The sequence below is a fragment of the Thamnophis elegans genome, chromosome 2, assembly GCF_009769535.1.
Source record: "Thamnophis elegans isolate rThaEle1 chromosome 2, rThaEle1.pri, whole genome shotgun sequence".
Classification (NCBI taxonomy): domain Eukaryota; kingdom Metazoa; phylum Chordata; class Lepidosauria; order Squamata; family Colubridae; genus Thamnophis; species Thamnophis elegans.
The window spans coordinates 24,927,281-24,949,255 of record NC_045542.1 but is presented as its reverse complement, the minus strand read 5'-3'; the positions used below and the strand labels follow the sequence as shown (position 1 = coordinate 24,949,255).

The following is a 21,975-nucleotide window of genomic DNA, read 5'->3' as shown; positions in this document are numbered from 1 at the left end:
GCGGTCAGGGGCGATGCCTTGACCGGCTCAGCGTCCCGGCTCTTCCGTGCCTGTGCCCGGGACGGCTGCCTCTCAGTGCCCCGGCGCTGTCTGGATTCCCCTTCACGTGGGTCATGAAGGACGGAGCAGAGCGACTGGCGACACATTCTTCGGAGCGAATGACTGGTCGTGGTCCCGTTTTGGGGTGGGGATGAGGCACTGGGGTGGGGTGAGTGACGAGCATGAGGTAGCTTCCCCTCCTCCCGAATGAGCTGATTTCGGCCTCTCGGGACTCCGGGAACTTAATCTGAAACGGAGGGGAGCGGCCCGTCAAAAGCCTCCTTTCTTTTCTTTTCTTTTTTTTTTACAGTCCCCCCCGCCCCCCGCCCCCTGCCAAGCTGTGATGCGTCCCTTTTGCGCAAGGGCGCATTATTCGCGGGCGCGCACCGCGCTGGGTCTTCCTGACTGGATGGCTCACTCTATGGCGACCCTCCTCGCAGCCTCTATAAGAAGGCCTGGCCCTGGCGAGGGGATCGCAGACATGCTGCAAGGAGCCCACAGCTAGCAGGACGCGCGGCGCTTCTCCCCCGCTAGCGTCTTAATTTCTCTTCTGGGAGTCATCAGCAGGCGGGATTGCCAGCAAGTGAGGCCCGCGGGGACTTTTTCTCCTGCAGCTTCTCCCTTTTTCTTTTCCTTTTCCCTCCCACCCCCATAAAAACTTCAACTTGGGCTCACATCTTCTTGACGAGCGACGGCCACTTCCCGGGCGCACGGTGCGCGCCTCGCCAGCGGAGCGCTTTGGAGACCGCATCGCCATCCCACCTCTCCACCCACCCACCTATCATTCGCCGCTTCCAACTCCCCCCCTCCTGCGGTTCCCTCGAGCAGGCAGGCGAAGCGATGAGCCCCGTGCATTAATGCTAGGCTTGAAGACCTTGTGGGTTTTGGCTTTTTCCTCTCTTTCCAACACTCTAGCGGTGAATAACAGCGGCCGATGGTGGTAAGTGCGCTTTACGCGCGGCTGCGCCTTTGCGAAACCGGATCGCCTGAGTTCAATGGTGGGATGGGGAGGGAAATCGAACCTGCTGCTGCTGCTCCGAGGCTCCCGAATTGGCAACTTTGCATTGCCCGGAACTCGGCTTCTGAAGCAGTGACGAATAGCCAAGCGGAGAAAGGAGGCAGGACCAGGCGTGGTTCTTGCCTAGCGATCTGGATCCCGTTTCGGTTTCTGCGGGATATTGCTCCGTGGAAAGTTGGAAAACTTGAGCATCCAGCTGTGGTTTGCAAGAGATAAGGATAGGGCCCAAAGCTCCCCATGGGTCTTTGGCTCTATCCACAAAGGGGTGGCCAAATTTGTAGTTGAAATTGGACCAGACACGATTTCTACCAAAGAATTACTAATAATTACTACTTCTACTTTTGCCTCTACAAGGCTACTTAGTAATACAGAAATGTTTCCTCTATAACTAAAGTATGTTGCACTCTTGCTATAATTATTTATAATGATGTGCTATTTACTGTTGCACTATTTATGTCACTGCTAATGTTGTTATTCAAGTGTTTAGTGCCTGTATTCTTTATTTCCATTTTCTTTGCATGCCTCTTCTGAGACACCAGGACAAATCAAGTAAAAAATAGTTCTGCAGATATTTCCTCCAATCATAGTACAGAGAAGAGAGCTATAGCTCTCATTTTTGGTTTGATTCTTGACAGTCCTGCTGAAATCTCTCCATGAAGCCCCGGGAAAGCAAAGGAATCCCATTTCAAATTTTAGCCCCTCTACTGCAATACATGCCTGATTTTTGGTCCAATGGAAGAATCAATAGAGGAAAAGCAATGATCATTTTAGCAAGCATCCTGGCCAAGTAGAGGTTTCACATCCAAATTCAATGGCTATATACCTTGTGGGTGTGATATCTTCCAATATAACTTTTTACTGCCAGTCATCAGTGATGTAGATCTGGCCACTCACCCAGCTGCATAATTTACTCTGTCTCTTGCCTGAGCACTAGCATTCTGCATGTGGGACTGAAGCAGCAACATGGGATCTGGGAAGGGTAGCTGTGAGACCCCATGAAGCGGGCTTGGAGTGAGGGCAGATACATGGAATCTGAAATTGCCAGATGTACCTGCTCAGTACAAAACAAGGGAGGGAAATGAGCTGAGTTATAGGTTGTTCAGTGTAGAAATGAAAAGAGAATTCCAGTTAATGGAAGTACCCTTTCTCCAAATGTGTTGAGGTATATGGAGAATTCCCATTTATTTAAGTTTTTAAAATCCTGCTTTTATGAATTAATAATTAACTCAAGATGACAAACATACCTAATACTCCTTCCTTCTCCTATTTTCTCAACAATAACCCTGTGAGGTGAGTTGGGGAGGGAGGGAGGGAGGGAGAGGGAGAGGAGAGGGAGGGGAAGAGAGAGAAGGAGAGAGAGAAGAGAGAGAGAGAGAGAGGAAGACTCAAAGTTACCTAGCTGCCTTTCATGCCTAAGGCAGGACTAGAACTCACAGCCACCCGGTTTCTAGCCTGATGCCTTAGCCACTGGATCAAACTATCAGTGTTACATGGTCTTTTCTGGAATGAAGTTGAAGGTCATGTTCTAGGTTTGGATTGAAAGAAGAAAAGAATGCCTGTTTCTCAGATGCCGCTAGTAATCAGAATGATTTGAGGTGCATAAGTATTAAATATCTGTTTTTAAGGTTAGCATGGTGATACACTAATGACTAAGTGCATTTGTGTCACATTGTGAAGCAGATACATTTCTTGTGTCCCGTTTCAAAGAAGACTATTCTAAATTCTCTATCAGTAGTTTGAGTAACTGGCGTATCTCAGACTATATGCATAAGCATGAAATACTCAACAGCCTTGTCAAACCTTGCAGGATCCAGGATCAGCTCTGTATGAATAAAACTATTTTTTTAAAATTTGTGTTTGAGCTGGGCAAAAAAAAATACAATGCTTTTAAAACTTATAATGTAACATATATATTGCAGAGGTTCCCAAACTTTGTGGCCCAGGAACTTCCCACAGTGGTTTTCTTGCAGGCAAAGTGAGGAACAAAGTCTAAGAATGCATTTGCTTCCACTTGGCCAGAACAAAAGTGATCAGGCTTTAAAGAAAATGATCACACACACTCACTCACACACGCACACACATTCAAACACAAAGTTGGTTGTGATTCCTTGGAGGGAGAGTCTTGACCTGTAGCTTGGGAAAATCTACTGTAACATTTTGGAGGCAATATAATTCCTCCATCCCATCTTTCGAGGAGGAATTCTACAATTTTCCAAACTGTTTTAGCTATTAAAATGTCTCGGATGACATAGTATAGTACCAAATTTCAGGGCTGCAGTGCTTTGGAAAATTAACCCAACCATTTTAGTACTCCAAGTGAAGTGAGTCAGTGAGTGAGTCAGTGAGGCCCAAAGGTCCTTGGTAGTGTACTGGTAAAAAAAGAAAGAAAGAAAGAAAAAGAGAAAGAAAAGAAGGATTTCCATGCTTCTTACTGGGACATGCTATTTGTTCTAGCTCCCTGCCAGCAAACGTGACAATGGACTGGAAGTCATGAAGCCCAATGTTCTGCCTGAGATGTGGTGAGAGCCTCATTGGCTTTGACAGACTGGCCTCTACTGCAAAATCATGTGAATGAAAGGGTTGTGTTGGAATAAGGAGTTAAGAGAGGTACAAATTCAGCTGTTTGTCTATGGAGGTTCTCAGTCATCCAGGTCATGGTTGTCCCAAAGGTGCTTTGTCAAAAGGCAACTGGACTTCCTTGGTTTTTTTTCTTGAAGACTTTTTGCTTCAATTCAGAACTTGAAGAAGTTTCTTGGATGAGAAGCAAAATATCTTCAAGGAAGAACAAGAAAGTCCAGTTGCCTTTTGAAAAAGCATCTCTAGGTTCAACTGTTCTGGTTGCCTAGAAATACCTGGACTGTATGCCTTGGAAGTGTTTGTTTTGATAAGTGGTGAAATTCAAAAATTTATTACTACCGGTTCTGTGGGCGGGCTTGGTGGGCGTGGCAGGGGAAGGATACTGCAAAATCTCCATTCCCACCCCACTCTGGGGCCAGGCAGAGGGGGTATTTGCCGGTTCTCTGAACCACTCAAAATTTCCACTACTGGTTCTCCAGAACCTGTCAGAACCTGCTGAATTTCACCCCTGGTTTTGACCCTCTTTCATATTTAGAGTTAGGTTTTCAGGGGAGTGTTTGGACTATTGTATGCAGTATTACAAAACCTTCTACAATGTTTTAAGGAGAAGATGCACAGACAATTTATTGGGAAAATATTCTTCCATCACAAAGACTCTTAAAACAAGTGTTCTGCACTTTAATTCCATAGCTCAATAGGAAATACTTTCGCTATTTTAGTATGCCTGTACCATTTATCCATCTGTTGGTTATCCGGGTTTTTATTTATTTATTCTGTTTATCAAAGATGATCTATGAGCGCTATACCATTCATTATTTGAGCTCTCAGATAAAGCTCTTCTCCCTGTCACGATTCCTTCTAAAACATCAACCAGCGGAAACTAAAATGAATGAGTAATAGAGCGCAGTGATAATTTATAAAATCTAGTGTCCAGCATGTCAGATTACTAAAGAGTTTTTTCACCCAGGCAGTGAGCGAAGTGTTTCTGGCTATGGGAAAATAAATATTTTGTTTATTTTTTTAACTTTGCTTTGCTTTTATTTTGCCTTTCAGGATCAAAGGTGGCTCCCATCAAAAGCCAGCTGATTATAATTATCAGCTGATTGTTATTGTTAATAATTATCAGATTATTGTTGTTTTTCATGATGAAACATCTCCATAAAAAAAAGCTTAGAACCATCACTACTGTAAAGCAAAGGAGGCCACAATTTGCAGCAGCCACAAATTAACAGTTTAACACCAGTCATTTTCTGAATAAGGTAGATCATGCAATCTTCCCCCAAAGTCTTGTCCTCCAGATGAACTTTAATCCTTACTCCATAATCTCCTTTACCTAAAAATTATGGGAGTTTGTTGGGTATGGATGGAGAGTGCTGAAGTTGAAAAAGTTGGCTTATCGTCCTTCAATACTAGCTCCAGTGGTGAAGTAATGCATTTTCCTTCCTGAAATGGCATAACATTGGGGGGGGGGGGGTTATCCTAGAGGTAATGGCGGTATCAGTGCAAAAAGCAATTGGAGCTGCTGCCTAGAGCATCTAAGGGTCCTATAGAGATTCTCCACCTGTGTAGGACTGGGGTGGTGGAGGGCAGGATAACTAGCAGCTACTTGGATGAAGAAAATGAACAAATGTTGTTTGCAAACTCTTCCACTGGGTGGGGCCTGGCTTGTAGTTTGACTCTTTTAAATACTGTATACAGAATAGTTGTTTTCTTATTGATGCCCTTGTTTCTCTCCCCGGACAGTTGTGGCCATTGTTATTGCGGGGTGTGTGTGTGTCTCCGAGCACTGGTAACCCTTTAAAGGAACCTAGCTCCCTTATTATGGGTGATATGTGGCTGCTTCTTCCCTCTCTCCACTGTGGTTTGTAAATTCTAATTTTAAAAAACGTTTTTCGTTAATGCTTTTCTGCATGTTTTATGATACTTTTTTGTATATTCTGGTATTATCTGATCGTTGTACCTGGCACCTCCTCTACATTCTCTGGAGAATAAGTTCTAAATTTTCAAATAAATATTTAATATTTTCAATAGCACAGAATTGTAGTTGTGATGCGTAATGGTGGTTGAATTTCTTTTAAGCCTTGCGGTAAAATTGGGCTTTACATTTGTGTTATACATGTCTGTTTCGTGTGAGTGTGCATGCCTGTGTGTGTAGACAAAAAAAAAACCCTAACTGGCTATCATATTATTCTGAAATCCTATCTGGAATTAAAGTAAAGTGTATGTATTTTATAAATAAATACACATTCCAGATTTTCGTTCCAATCTAATAACAATAATAGAAAGAAATAGTTGTAAGATAATAACAGCTATGTTTTGTATATGTATAACAATCTATTTATTTTTATTTAAAACATTTATATAGCTCAGCTAGTTGGTTAACAAAATAAATGTAACCAAGATTACATTTATTTCAATGAACTGTTCCTGTACTGTATTGTTACTGCAACTGTTATATTATCAGGCATTTATTGCATTTCTATAGCAAATGACTGGAGTTTATAACAGTGCTTAATGCTATGGTGTTTAAAGAGAAAAAGGGAACTGACTGGGAATTCTGGGTGTTGCAGTTCTAACACATCTTGACCATATCAAATTAGGGAAAGCTTGAGCAACAGGAATTGTGCACCTTACACTCTGCTCTCTTTATGGATCCTGCAAGGAACTTTTCTGCTAATAGAAATCATGTACAGCGAATTCTTTTTAGACAGCTCTGTTAAGTAAATTTTTTCCTCCTAGATGACTTTAAGTTGGGGACAGAAATTCTCAGACGAGATTTTCTTAATTCAAGGATGCCAGATGCACTAGATTTGGAATTTATATGGAATTCCCCCTTAGCTGTTTCCACATGTTTGGGGTGGCTCTGGCAAGAGATAGGAACACTCTGCTCCCCTCTTATAATTACAGTAAGTAGATTGATTCCGCCTCCTGCCAAAACCTGTCCAAAAACTGCTATGATTTCTTTGTTTGTCATATAGAGTGTGACTGCCGCAGCTGCTATGATATAAATTACTTGCAGACATTTTTATTTGTTTTTAATATCATAGCGGGGTACCTCACTTCTTAAAATTATAATATGTTTGGCATTTGAACTGGAATAAAAGAGGGACTTCTTTGCAACTGGACATAGATTTTAGCTTTCCTGCCTAGAGGGGCTTTCCTGATTAACTCTTTAATTATCTTCCACCAGTAAAAGAGGCAACTCATGATTATTAGTTGATCTATCTCGCATGTTTTGATGGATCTTGTGATCCTACTGGGAATGAACCTATACTATGGGAAGATTTATTTTTTATTCTTTAAATTAATTGGTAAGGAAAGGAACTGATGTTAAGAGGCAGGATGGCACAGTGGTTGGAATGGAGTATTGTAGGCTAATTCTGCTGACTGCTAGCAGTTCGATGCTGACCTTCTCAAGGTTGACTCAGCCTTCCATCCTTCCGAGGTTGCTAAAATAAGGACCCAGATTGTTGGGGGCAATAAGCTGACTCTGTAAACTGCTTAGAGGGGACCAAAAAACACTATGGAGCAGTATATAAGTACTATTGCTATTGTTTGTTCTATTTATGAATTTTCATTTTTCTCTTTTTCTTTTGCTATTTAATATGGTTTGCATTGATTTTCTGGTTTGCCAATTTTATATATCACCAGGCAGAGAGAGTTTAAATACATATGTGTGTGTTGTGTTTGTGTGTGTGTGGTGTGTGTGTGTGTATGGAGAGATAAATACTGTAGATAGATAGATAGATAGATAGATAGATAGATAGATAGATATAGATAGATAGATAACGTGCATTGGCATGTTAGCAGCATTGAATGCAATGATATTTAGGCAAAGCAAAGGTTAAAAAGAAAAGCCCATGATAGAGGCTGTTCAGAATCATCAAAGAATGCCAGCAAGTCTTAACTCCTCATGTTCCAAATGCCCTTGGAGTACTTGATATTCAACACTGCAAGATTTGAATGAAACGTTTGTATCCTGGCATTTTCCGGGTGCAGCTGGAAGTTTTCAGTCCATTCTGGAGACCTGAATCCTTAAGGAGCCCAAAAACCACCCTGTCCTGATCACCATTGTAATCTTCTTGAAACCTCTGCTTTCAGGGGAATCATCAACGTGGCCTCGTCTACCAACCTACTGACCGACTCCAAGAATGTGCAGCTGGTGCTAGACCCTTCCTTGCAGCTCCTGAGCCGCAAGCAGCGCAAGCTTATCCGCCAAAACCCAGGCATCCTGCATAGCATCAGCAGCGGCCTGCAGAGCGCCATCAAGGAGTGTAAGTGGCAATTCCGTAACCGCCGCTGGAACTGTCCTACTACCCCAGGCCCCAATGTGTTCGGCAAGATTGTCAACAGAGGTAAGAGGATGATACGGGGGTGGGGGGAAGGGGTTTGAACGGTGGTGGTGAAGAGGAGGATGGAAGTCTGTTCAGTTCTCTAGGTGAACTTCATGGATCTGAGACGTTTCTTCCTGCTCCTATAATCTGGCTGACTTAGCAAGGGGAGGCAAGAAACTAATTGTGTTGCTTTGTGATGGGTAGTTGGCTCTCCATTTTTAATGTGCAGTGCTGCAAACATGAGTGTGTCAGTCAAGAAGAGCAGTCTTTTGCACAGAGAACGCAGATTTCTCGTCCCCGTATTCTGTTTTTCCTTCCTCATGGGAACAAGCTTTCCTGTTTAGTTAAGTCACAAGTGTCAAACTTGTGGCCCGTGGGATGAATGCGTCACATAGCCACCCCTACCCTCAGTTTAGTGAAGGGGGGGAAAAAAGTCACGATACGTCACATGATAACTATGTGACGCCGTGATTTTGACACCCCTGAGCTAAGTGAAGCAAAGGCTTCAAAGGGCAGAGCTGGACAAAGAAAACCCACTCACCCACCTTCCGGCCCTAACCTGCCCTGCCCTGCCATTTGGATCATCCATTTCACTGGGTCTAAATCTGGATGGATGGCCCATTGCCACTCCCATCCCTTGTAAGAGCTGCTCAGTGCATTATCTGGTGCCTGTTGCTGCCACATCTGAGAAGCACTATGTGTATCTCACGGTGCTTCACTGCTGCTGCTGCTGAAAACGGAGCATGGAAAGAAGGAAAGTCTCTTCCCTCCCCAAGGTTTAGGTCTTTGAGGGCCTTTTTCCCTCCAACTAGAACCTTCTACAGGTAGTCCTCGACTTACGTCTACAATTGAGCCCAAAATTTCTGCTGTTAAGTGAGACATTTGTTAAATGAATTTTGTCCCCTTTTACGTCCTGTCTTGCTGCCCTTGTTCAGTCAAACGTTGCAGTTGATAAGTTAGTAACCCAGTTGTTAAGTCAATCTGGCTTCCCCATTGACTTTGCTTGCTAGAAGGTCGCAAAAGGGAATCCTATGACCTTGGGACACAGCAACATGAACCAGTTGCCAAGCCTCTGAATTTTGATCACATGATCAAAGGTCATTACTGTGAAGAACGGTCATAAGTCACACTTTTTAGTGCTGTTGTGATTATGAACGGTCACTAAATGAACTGTTGTAAGTCAAGGACTACCTGTACTTATTTTTTCCTCTCTTTAATTTTGCTCCTCTGGAAGATTTTAACAGGTGATGTCCACAATAGCAGATGTACCCATCCTCTATATAGCCTTATATTTCAGAATATAAGCCCTATAGAATGATCAAAGGACCCATGACTTATGAGGTCAATTTGGGGAATAACCATGAGCCCTGGAGAAACTGAGCAAAGGAACACAGTCAGGTAGTAAAAGATCATCTGACTGTTCTTTATTCTGCTTTATTTTTTTCAAAAGCAAAATATCTCAGAATTTTTCACGGTGCCCATGCTGACATCTTCTTCTGAAGCAAACTGCGTGGCAATTACTGGGATGTGGCTGAAGCACTTTGTATAACTTCAGCATTATTAAGAACAATATCAGACTTGCTGTTCTGGGTTAGAAGCGTCACATCATTGCAGTGATAGCACACCTGGCCTGGTTAAATCTGATGGATTTCAGTGGGATTTCAATAGCTTAAGCGGACATTAAGCTGGTTGAAAATTAAAAGGTGATTTGTCTTGGGGCATGCGTGGATATACACTCCACAGCACATTAAGCCAAGTACATATTTTCTGGGAATGTATACAGTAGCTACCACAAGAAGACACAACTTCTTTAAGGAGTTGCCAACAGATGCAACAAGAGCATCCATGCACACTCTGATTCACCTTTCTTTCGAATTTGGATCATTTCACAGCTGTGACGATGCTATTAATGATGACATCCCACTCGGGTTAGCAACTGAGCTCTGCTAACAGCATAGTTCAGCAGACTAGCAGAATAATGGAACAATAGCAGAAAAAAGGAGGAAGAACTGGAGAAAATCAGACAATATAAAGTCATACTCTCCCTCCCCACCTGAAAAGAACTCTGTTCCAAATGCCACTTGGGCATGGGCATGGGCAGCGCATGACTCATCTGGCCTGCGGTCTAGGAGTTTAGACATTCTACTCCTCTGTGGGGCAAGACTGAGGGAGAGAAGGGATAGGAGAAGATCAATGGGGCAAGCCTGAGGGAGAGAAGGGGAGAAAAGGCCGATCATAACTACTCATTAATTTTCAAGCTTTAAGTGTCAATTTATCAAGCCCGATCACATAGTTTCATAGCGGAGCATGGGTTTCCAGCTAGTATATTCCATAAGTTGAGTTGAGTTGAGTTGAGTTTATTATATTTCTATGCCGCCCTATTCCCCTGAGGGGACTCAGGGCGGCTCACAACCAAGTCAGGGGGGCGGGGAGTACAATAAGAAAAAAGAACATGAACAAAACAATACCACAATTTAGAACACTCAACAACCATACCATTCGAGAGGGGATAAAAGACTCGTTAGCCCCAGGCCTGCCGGAACAGCCAGGTTTTAAGGGCTTTACGGAAGGCCTGGAGGGTGGTGAGGGTCCGGATCTCCACGGGGAGTTCGTTCCAAAGGGCCAGAGCTGCCACAGAGAAGGCCCTCCTCCGGGTGGTCGCCAATCGGCATTGGCCAGAGGATGGAACTTGGAGGAGGCCTAATCTGTGGGATCTAATCAGTCTATTGGAGGTAATTGGCAGTAGGTGGTCTCTCAAGTACCCAGGTCCAATACCATGAAGGGCTTTATAAGTGACGACTAGCGCCTTGAAGCGTATCCGAAGACCAATAGGCAGCCAGTGCAGCTCGCGGAGGATAGGTGTAACGTATCGCTCGCGCGGCTGTACTCTGGACAAGCTGAAGTCTCCGAATGCTCTTCAAGGGCTGCCCCTTGAAGATTGGGGGAATCCCTTGGAGCAGAATGGGAGGGGGAATAGCCGGAAGAACGGCTGAGAATCCCCTTCATTCCTATTCTGTTGTTAGAATCTTGGACCAATCAACAAGTATGCCTCTAGTTCAAGTATGCCTCTTGACTGTTGGCTAAAGAGTATGCCTGAGCATTGTGGTAAAGTGAGTTCTGATGGCTGAAATGAGCACCACTTAAAGCTGGTTACAGGTTTATAAACTAAGGAAATACTTTACTTGGGTGAGAAGGCTTAAGAAGTTGCCATTTAAAGTGGCCAGATTAAAGACAACAGCTGGGAGGGGCACAGAGAACTTCTAAGACTGGACCCTCTGTTGTGTTGTACCTCTGGGTCTTGGTGCCCTTATCCTCCCCACTCCTTTTAATTTGTTTTTAAAAGTTTAAACATAAGGATTTGCCTTTAGTACAGGTAGTCCTCGACGTACGACCATAATTGAGCCCAAAATTTATGTTGATAAGTAAAACATTTGTTAAGGGAGAATTTTATGACTTTTCTTGCTATGGTTGTTAAGTGAATCATTGAGGTTGTTAAGTTAATAATCTGGTTGTTAAGTGAATCTGGCTTCCCCGTGGACTTCGCTTGTCAGAAGGTTGTAAAAGGGGTTCACAAGATCTGGGGACACTGTAACAGTTATAAATATAAATCAGGGGTGTCGAACTCATGGCCCACGGACCGGATGACTCACGTGCTGGCCACGCCCACCCCTGCTTCAGCGAAGGGGAAAAAAGTTGGGATACGTCACGTGATGATGACGTGACCCTGATATAAATCAATTATCAAGCATCCAAATCTTTGTTACGTGACCATGAGGATGCTGCAATGGTCATATGTGTGAAAAATGGTCATAAGTCACTTTTTTCAGTGACTTCGTAACTTCAAATGGTCGCTCAATGAACTATCGAGAAGGTGGTGGCCTTCCAGCTTCAACGGTCCTTGGAGGAAGCAAGCTATCTCGACCCCTTCCAGTCGGGCTTCAGACCCGGCTACAGCACAGAAACCGCTTTGGTCGCATTGACCGATGATCTCTGGAGAGCCAGAGACGGAGGCTATGCCTCCATCCTGGTTCTCCTCGACCTCTCGGCGGCTTTCGATACCATCGACCATGGTATCCTTCTGCGACGACAGCGGGAGGTGGGGGGGGGAGGCACTGTTTTACAGTGGTTCTCCTCCTACCTCTCGGACAGGTCGCAGTCGGTGTTAGTGGGGGGGCAGAGATCCCCCTAGGCTCCTAACATATGGGGTGCCGCAGGGTTTGGTCTTATCCCCCCTACTATTTAACATCTACATGAAACCGCTGGGTGAGATCATTCGGAGGCACGGGATAAGATACCATCAATACGCGGACGAAACTCAGCTGTATCTGTCCGCCCCGTGCCAACTCAATGAAGCGGTGGACGTGATGAACCGGGGTCTTGAGGCCGTTATGAACTGGATGAGGGCTAACAAACTTGTACTCAACCCGGAGAAGACCGAGTGGCTGTTGTGTTTTCCTCCCAATAATTCGATCAGTGTTCCATCGCTCAGGCTGGGGGGTCAAATTTTATACCCCTCAGAGAGGGTTCGCAACTTGGGAGTCCTCCTGGATCCACAGCTGACTTTCGACCACCATTTGACGGCTGTGACCAGTGGGGCATTTGCCCAGGTTCGCCTGGTGCACCAGTTACGACCCTACCTGAACCGGGAGGCCCTCACAACAGTCACTCGGGCCCTTGTGACCTCTAGGCTGGAATACTGCAATGTGCTCTACATGGGGCTGCCCTTGAAGAGCATCCGGCGACTTCAGCTAGTCCAGAACGCGGCTGCGCGAGTGATTGTGGGTGCACCTCGGTTCGCCCACATAACACCTATCCTCCGTGAGCTGCGCTGGCTACCTGTTGATCTCCGGGTGCGCTTCAAGGTGCTACTTGTCACTCATAAAGCCCTCCATGGTAGTGGATCTGCGTACTTGAGAGACCGCCTCCTGCCAATTACCTCCCTGCGACCAATTAGATCGCATAGATTAGGCCTCCTCCGAGTTCCATCTGCCAGTCAGTGCCGACTGGCAACCACACGGAGGAGAGCCTTTTCAGTAGTAGCTCCGACCCTTTGGAACGATCTCCCCGTGGAGATTCGTACCCTCACCACCGTCCAGACCTTCCGCGCAGCTCTTAAGACCTGGCTAGCCCGTCAGGCCTGGGGATAAAGATAATCTGTCCCCACCCGAATGATGAATGAATGTTGCTTACTATTTTACTTTTATGTATTGTTTGCGTCTATTGTCTGTACCCTCCCTTCCTTATTTTATGTAAGCCGCCCTGAGTCCCCTCAGGGAAAAGGGCGGCCTATAAATACTAATAAAATCCTTAAAAAAAAAAATCCTATTGTAAGTCGAGGACTGCCTGTATTCTATTGTGCTTAGTGAGGCAAGTAGGCTATTTGGCACTTGATGCTCAGATCTCACCTCTGCCTTGCAATCAGTCTCTTGGCCAAGTAGTCTGAATCTAAACAGTGACATGTGTATTGACCAGCCCAGAGAAGTTGCCTATGAAGAGTACAGAAGTCTGTTTTTAAGATCTAAAGTCTAAACCCACCCAGCATCCTTACAAATATCCACAGCTTGGATTTGTCCATCAGACTTCACAGATGATGTCAGATTTTATAGTAAGCAATTGTTATTCTCTTTTTTCCCTTCCCCATCCCACTCCATTGAGAGCTGCAGCATTCCTTTCCCACAAACGAAAACTCTATTGCTTGAATGTTCCTTTCTGACCCTCCAGTTCTCTCTCCCTTATGAGACAAATAAGAAAAGATGAATTATTAATCATAAATCCAGCAAAGATCCACAATCCAGAAAATAATCCACAACTATTTCTTTTTATGGGATGCAGCATCTAGTCCATTGATTTTTAAATTGTTGAAGCAAAAAAAAAAAAAAGCAGCTCTTAGGCAGCATGGGGGAGAACGCTCTTTAAAGCATTAAAAAAATTTTTTTAAGGGTTTTTTTTCAGGAGGAAAGGTGCTATGTAAATAAAATAAATCAATGTCAGAATGTTTGCAAACAGCATGCATGGTGCTGTGCTCTCCTGGAAGAGGGTTTCTTTTTCATTCAAGAGGCAATGCCTCTTCTAAGATAGTGAAGGTATCATTTTCAAACATGCTTTCAAAGTTATTAATCCTTCCATTCATATGCAAAAGTAGCTGAGTGTAATCCTACAGAGTAATCCTTCTGTTTTCACTTTTGAGGCTGTTGGTTGAGGACAGAAAGAACCACCACTCCCTAAACCCCACTGAGCTCAATCTGACAAAGGAAGAAATATCTATATCTACACATATCTACACTATATCTATATATCTATATCTATATATCTATATCTTATACTATATATCTATATATCTATATATCTATATCTATCTATATCTATATCTATATCTATATCTATATCTATCTATATCTATATCTATATCTAATCTATCTATATCTATATCTAATCTATATCTATATCTATATCTCTATCTATATCTATCTATCTATCTATCATCTATCTATCTATATCATCTGTATCTCTGTATCTCTCTTTCTTATATCTATTTACATCTATATATATATGTACGTCTACATCTATGTATGTCTACATCTAGGTAGGTAGGTAGGTAGGTAGGTAGGAAGGAAGTAGGAAGGTAGCTAGCTAGCTAGCTAGCTATATAGATAGATAGATAGATATAGATAGATAGATAGATAGATAGATATAGATAGATAGATAGATAGATAGAGAGATAGAGAGAGAGATAGAGATAGATAGATAGATAGATAGATAGATGATAGATATAGATAGATAGATAGATAGATAGATAGAGGGTAGAAGATTCAAGCCCATTGGTTTTATGAAACTGAGAGATGGAATTCTCATACTGATGGTTGGGGGAGTTAAACATCTACCTCCATTAAATGCTTCCCATGTTGGTCTCCTTGCACCTCTGCACAGCATCTCACCCTTAACGGCTCCTAACTATTCATTCCCTTCACTTATAAATGCAGAGGATACATAACTTAAAGTTTCTTCTCATAGGAAGTGCCTCCCACCCAGCTCCCATGTTTGTTGAAAGCAATGTTCAACTGCTTGAAATGGCCTGATGAGTAACATCACCTTATATTCTTATTACTGCTACCACTTTTATTGCTATGGTTGCTACCACCATGATTATTCCTTGAAGCTAACAATACCACTTTTTTGTATGCGGGGGAAACCTTTAAGGAATGCTGCTGCTCCTGCATTGTGTCAGGAATGTATTGTTGGTCTTCAAGCACATGAAGCATCCCTTATTATGGATTCATTAGGAACTACTGGTAGTCCTCAACTTAGGGCCACAACTGAGCCCAAAAGTTCTGTTGCCAAGTGAGACGTTTGTTAAGTGAGTTTTACAACCTTTCTTGCCACCGTTTGTTAAGTATATCACTGCAGTTGTTAAGTTATTAACATGAGTGTTGTGTGAATCTGGTTTCCCCATTGACTTTGCTTGTCAGAAGGTCACAAAATGACTCTGGGACACTGCAACCGTCATTAAATATGGGTCAGTTGCCAAAGGTCTAAGTTTTGATCACATGACCCGGGGGAGGCCGCAACAATCGTAAGTGTGAAAAACGGTCATTAGTCACTTTTTTCATTGTAACTTCAAAAGGTTCCTAAATATAGCTGTTGTAAGGACTACCTGTACTAAGCTGGGTTTGGGGCTGTTCACTGATACGTTGTATGGTCTCTCTCTTCTGCCTCCAGGTTGCCGAGAGACTGCCTTCATTTTTGCTATTACTAGTGCCGGGGTCACCCACTCGGTGGCCCGTTCTTGCTCGGAAGGCTCCATCGAATCTTGCACTTGTGACTATCGACGGAGGGGTCCAGGAGGTCCTGACTGGCATTGGGGTGGCTGCAGTGACAATGTGGACTTTGGACGGGTCTTTGGGCGAGAGTTTGTGGACTCCAATGAGAAGGGGAGAGACCTGCGCTTCTTGATGAATTTACACAACAACGAGGCAGGACGTCTGGTAGGAAGAACGGTGACCGCCACGGGGTATATGGGGCTTTGCGTAGAACTGCATGCATTGAGAATGCCTTTCATATCAATATGATGTCGGGCATAGTGATATCAGCAGACACTAATTAACACCACATTTGACTTCTCCAATAAGCATCATGAATATTTTCAACATATGTTCAGACTGGTTTGTACCAGCTCATTGTTTTCTGAAAATCAGCTATGATTTCAGTTATGTTGATCTATTCCTAGGAAAACTAGCCATCAAATTCCTCCAAAGTAATTAATGTTTGATTAAGGTTAGCATGCAAAAAAGGCCCTGCTCAGATCATTATGCAGTTATGCAGATGTGGTTGAGTTAATGCGATTATAGCTCTCTATATTGCTCACCTGGATGAAATTGGATTTGGAATCCGAGATGTTATCGTACGGCATAATCTAAACAACATGTTCCAGGAGCTTCTTGTTTTAAGAGAATCCTGGGAATACTGTGTTTCACTGAAAATACGATCTTCCCCCGAAAGTATGTCCTAGCTTGATTTTTACACATGCGCCCAATACAACCCCTATCCCAAAATAAGCCCCAATTAAGACCCCGCCCACTCCAGGGTGCACGGGTAAAAATTAAGCTAGGCTAGAGATTGGGGAGTGGAACTGCCCTACTACTTACCTTTGGACAGTTTCAGCCAGGCCTCACATATCCTGACATCTGTCTTACTGGCCCATTTCTTCTGCCTGCAAGGCTTTCCTGAAGGCCTCTGCAGCCAATAACAGAGCTCCGGAGCCTTTTTGGGTGACCTGGTCTCTTTTTTAGTGGCAATCTATACTGTAAGACCCAGTCTTATTTTCAGGGAAACATGGGTATGTGCACATTACCACAAGCTCTTAGTTGCTTTACTGTTGCCCTACAAATATGGCAAAAGGAAGCAACAGACTGCCAGTTCTGGTTTACCTTCCAATCCTTGCAATGATTTGCGCACTTTATTAAACAAGTATGAGCTAGTCCAAAAATCCATCACTCCATCCGGAGAAGAATTCGTTTCAGGAAAACTCAGCTCAAGCTGTTGTCATACCTTAATATTTCTTACAGCGACTTTCCAGATGAAAGGCGCATTCATGCTTTTCATGAACATAAAGACACATTATCCTTCGTAATATCCTTACTTCCCTTTCACTGAAATTGATTGACATGTCCCCTTCTATGATTTTATCCTGGTCCACTTTAAAGGCTTCTTTTCCAGAGTCATTGGCCAAATCTGATGATAGTAAATTCCATCATTTAATCATGCTCCACATGAAGTGACTTTGTCTGTCTTGAACATACTGCCACTCTATTTCACCATTCTTCTGCTACAACAGAAACAGAGAAAAATAGGTCGATATATCATTTATATATTTCCATCATATGCTTTCCTACCTGATCTTCCTGCCATTGCTTTTTCCTAAATAAAAAGCCTCAAATGTTTTAGATGTTCCGCATAAAATAATTGATAATTTTGATAGTCAGATAACACACATTTATAATTCTTCGGTGTCTGTGGTAGCATTCTCTTGATCACATAATCAAAATTCGGGTGCTTGGTAACTGATTCATATTTATGACGGTTGCAGTGTCCTGGGGTCATGTTTGCAATCTTTTGACAAGCAAAGTCAATGGGGATTCACTTAAACAACCATATTACTAACTTAAACAGCTGCAGTGATTCACTTAACAACTATGGTAAGAAAAGTCATAAAATAAAACTCACTTAACAAAAACTTAGCAACAGAAATTTTGGGCTTCATTGTGATCATAAGTTGAGGACTACCTGTACAGAAGAATCTGGTGAACTAACGTTCAACACTACATTGGCACCAGATAAGGGTCAATGGAATTCAGGCGGGGTTGGAGTGGAGTCCTTGTGGGAGCACAGTGACTCTAAGCTGATGATGCGTTTAAATCTACTCGCCCAACGCAGCTTGGTCTTCTCCTACATCCCTTGTAGCCTTGTAGGAGATATGCTAACTATAGTTTGCAGGCAATATAAAAACTCAAACTACTTTTTTGCTACTAATTAAGATGACATAACGTGGTGGTTCAGTGGCTAAGATGCTCAGCTTGTCAATCAGAAGTTTGGCAGTTCAGTGGTTCGAATCCCTAGCGCCACGTAACAGAGTGAGCTCTGGTTTCTGACAACCTAGCAGTTTGAAAGCATGTAAAAATGCTAGGAAAAAAAATAGGAACCACCTTTGATGGGAAGGTAACAACATTCCGTGTACCTTTGGCATTTAGTCATGCCGGCCACATGACCATGGAGATGTCTTTGGACAGCACTGGTTCTTCGGCTTTGAAACGGAGATGAGTACCACCCCCTAGAGCCAGATACGACTAGCAGGCATATGCGTGGGAACCTTTACCTTTTTAAGATGATATTAGGGTATTTATGTCTTGGCAGAAAGCAGGAACTGAATAACGCCCTACTGGAATGGCCTCAAGTTCAGCCTTTTAGCAGAATTGTTTAGGAAAACATCCCAATGAATTGGTTGCAATCTGCCCATGTGCTGCCTTTAGAAATGCCCAGATTTGCTGCCTGACTTCAATCTGTTCCTCAATATTAAGGCCTTTATACTGATGAGCAAATTGAAACAAGAGATTCTGGGCACAAGAATATACCTGCTTATGTATGTTGCTTGGCTGCACAAAATGTATTTCCTCTCTCTGCTTATTTGCACGGATGTGAACTTGGACTGGGAAGCATATGCTTGTTTGCTTTTACAGGGCGTAGATTGTGAGGAGAGTGGTAGCAACCTGAGAGGGGTGGGGCTGCGGTAATGGGATGTCCTCCTCCCCCCAAAATGGGGCAAGCCTCCCTTAATCAGGCCAGCCTTATGCAGGCTAGCCAAGCCCAGAACCACAAGCTAGGCTGACGTGTGGGCTCCTAAACATCTGGAAGGAAATGGTTCCAGTTCTTCTAATTGCAATAAAAACCCCTTTGGAAAGAAAAACTGCGGGCTTGGAGAAACACATCCACATTTTTCTAACTGGAGGGGATCTGTGGTGTGTGGATGGGAGGGGGGAGTTAGTCCCATTTGCAAGGAAAGGGGAAAGAAATGGACCTCGGAAAAGAGATTTGCAACAAAGGGAGAGATAGTGCACAGGGAAAAGCAGAGATGTGCTGACAACCAGCCGCTCTTGATCATTCCAAGAAGCAGAAAAGATAGGACATACAGTGGAACCTCTGGTCACAACCATAATTTGTTACATAATTTTGGTCACAACCCGATTTGGTCGGGACCTGAACCTTATTTTGGAAATTTGGCGCTTACAAAAAAAATGGCGCGGATGGGGAAATTGGCTGCAAAAAACCCCCACCTTTGTGAATTTTTGGTTGGAACCCAATTTGGTCGTGGTCAGAAGCGTTTGTGACCAAAGGTACTACTGTAGTTCCTCAACTATCAGTACCACCATTGCTACATTACCATATTGTTATTGTCACTGTGGTCATCACATTTTGACTTCCCTTCCAATTCCCAGAGTTTCTAGACAGCATAACTAAGAACAACAATTCTGCGAATTGTTGTTCTCACAGCTTTGAATTGAAAAAGCCTTCTTTAGCTAGCTTGTTCAAAGCCTGGAGAACTTCTCTGGCAGTCCAGATAATCTATAGTTCCAGGAGTGAAATCCAGCAGGTTCTGGAGAACCGGTAGTGGAAATTTTGAGTAGTTCAGAGAACTGGCAAATACACCTCTGGCTGGCCCCAGAGTGGGATGGAATGGGAATTTTGCAATATCCTTCCCCTCCCATGCCCACCAAGCCAAGCTCACAGAACCGGTAGTAAAAAAAATGTGACTTCCACCACTGTATAATTTCCAGTAGATTTAGCCCACATGGACATAAATTAAATTTTGGGGAGTTGCAATTCAGCCATTTTTGGAAGATCTTAATCCTCTAGGCCTGACATCATCTTCACAGCTTTTATCAGATGAGTTCTCTTTACTCAGAGAGAAAACTGAGGCAAGGAAGATTGGCTTGCCTGAAGCTACCTAGTGAGTTTTGTGACAAGGGTAGTGTTGGAGACTTGGAGTCCTTGTTTTCACCATCGCCATGTCAGGTCTCTCAAGTTAGGAACCAGGCATTGGGCTTTGGGGGGGCAGGACAGCCCAGAGTGCTGAAAAAGTGTTTTGTTCTTGTGTGAAATTTTATATCCAGATATATTTTATTCTTTATACTGTTTCCATCTTCCCTAAAATATTAACAAAACCCACAATGGTTTGAGAATCAGTTTCTCCATTAGATAATTCACAGTGAAGCTGAAACTAAGTCAATCAATTAAAATTAGCAAACTTCCTCAAATCCCCAAATAGGTTACCCAGACCTAATCCACATACCAAAGGATAAGGCCTGCAAACACAAACAGAATGAATTAAATTAGGTTTCCCAGAGGAACGTCATGTTTACCAGAATAAACATACCTACACTGTGGAATGTGGTGTAGTGCCGTGGTGGCTCAGTGGTTAGCATGCAGTACTGCAGGCTACTTCTGCTGACTGCTGATTACAGGTTTGGCAGTTCGAACCTCATCAGGCTCAAGGTTAACTCAGCCTTCCATCCTTCCGAGGTGGGTAAAATGAGGACCCAGATTGTTGGGGGTAAATAGGCTGACTCTGTAAACCGCTTAGAGAGGGCTGTGAAAGCAATGTGAAGTCTAAGTGCCATTCCATTGCTACACACACACACACACACACACACAGTGTCACTCTAGAATCACCACATAGATACCTGTACTTCACCCCAAACAACTCCCCCGACCCTGTAAAAATCTGCTGCTACATCTCCCTTTTCTCTGCAGCCTGCTCCTAAAGGCAAACTGTTTTGCTTTTAGCAATACATGTTTCTTCTTTCCTCACAGCTGTCTGGATCTCATTTTTATTTATTCTTGTGCAGCCCCATCTCGAGTTGGAACCCCGAATTATTCTTCTGACGCTCTTAATAGGCTTTTTGGTCTTCTCCCCCCCCCCCAGACTGTTTTCACAGAAATGCGCCAGGAATGCAAGTGCCATGGGATGTCAGGCTCTTGCACCGTGAAGACCTGCTGGATGCGTCTGCCCACTTTTCGGACCGTGGGGGACTTCCTCAAGGATCGCTTTGATGGCGCTTCCCGGGTCATCTACGGCAACAAAGGCAGCAACCGAGCTTCCCGCATGGCTGCACCATCTGGAGCCGGAGAACCCAGCTCACAAGCCTCCTTCCCCTCACGACCTGGTCTATTTTGAGAAGTCTCCCAACTTCTGCACCTACAACGGCAAGACAGGCACCGCAGGCACGGCTGGACGCTTCTGCAACAGCACCTCCCCAGCTCTGGACGGCTGTGAGTTGCTGTGCTGCGGGAGGGGCTACCGCACCCGGACACAGCGCGTCACCGAGCGATGCAACTGCACCTTCCACTGGTGCTGTCATGTCAGCTGCTTGAACTGCACCAACATGCAAGTGTTGCACGAGTGCTTGTGAGCAACGGAGAGGGAAGCAAAGGACATGCTTGGCCGAGTCAACGAGAAACACCAGCTCAGAGAAGAAGACCTCACGAAAAGGCCCAGGCTGCAAGGCACTCAAAATACACACACACACACACACACACACACACACACACACACACACACACACCTACCTTCCTATTTCCCCACAGGAGCACAGTACCCTTCCTTGGCCCAGAAAGCAGACATCTTTGTGGTTACAAATGTCTTCACCTCTCTGTCTTGGGAGAATCAACCCATGTGGAAATGGCTACAGACATCCATGAGAATCAACACGGTTATGCATACGCTTTGCCCCCAGCCCAAGTGTGCAAGGAGCCCCTTTTGTGTTTTTTGGCAAGCTAATCGAAATTGTCATGTAGAGCTTAATTTATAAACTAGATCTAAAAACTTTAACCCTAGGGATTGCACTTCCCAGGTTATTAGGTGTGTTTTGATTGGTTGAAATCTTTAGTTCCTTTCTGGACCTCCTGGATGACTGGAGTGGAAGGGTGGGGAACATCTCAGGCAGAATGGCTTTCCCT

General features: G+C 43.9%; 1 protein-coding gene across 1 annotated transcript; it reads left to right on the top strand.

The window, feature by feature from the left end:
• The first annotated feature begins 896 nt into the window (after positions 1-896).
• Positions 897-21,428, top strand: WNT1 (Wnt family member 1). The gene is given in 5 exon segments (XM_032210833.1): positions 897-979; positions 7,736-7,989; positions 15,685-15,950; positions 20,942-21,123; positions 21,125-21,428. Coding segments are annotated over 5 exon segments (1,089 nt in total).
• Positions 21,429-21,975: the final 547 nt, after the last annotated feature.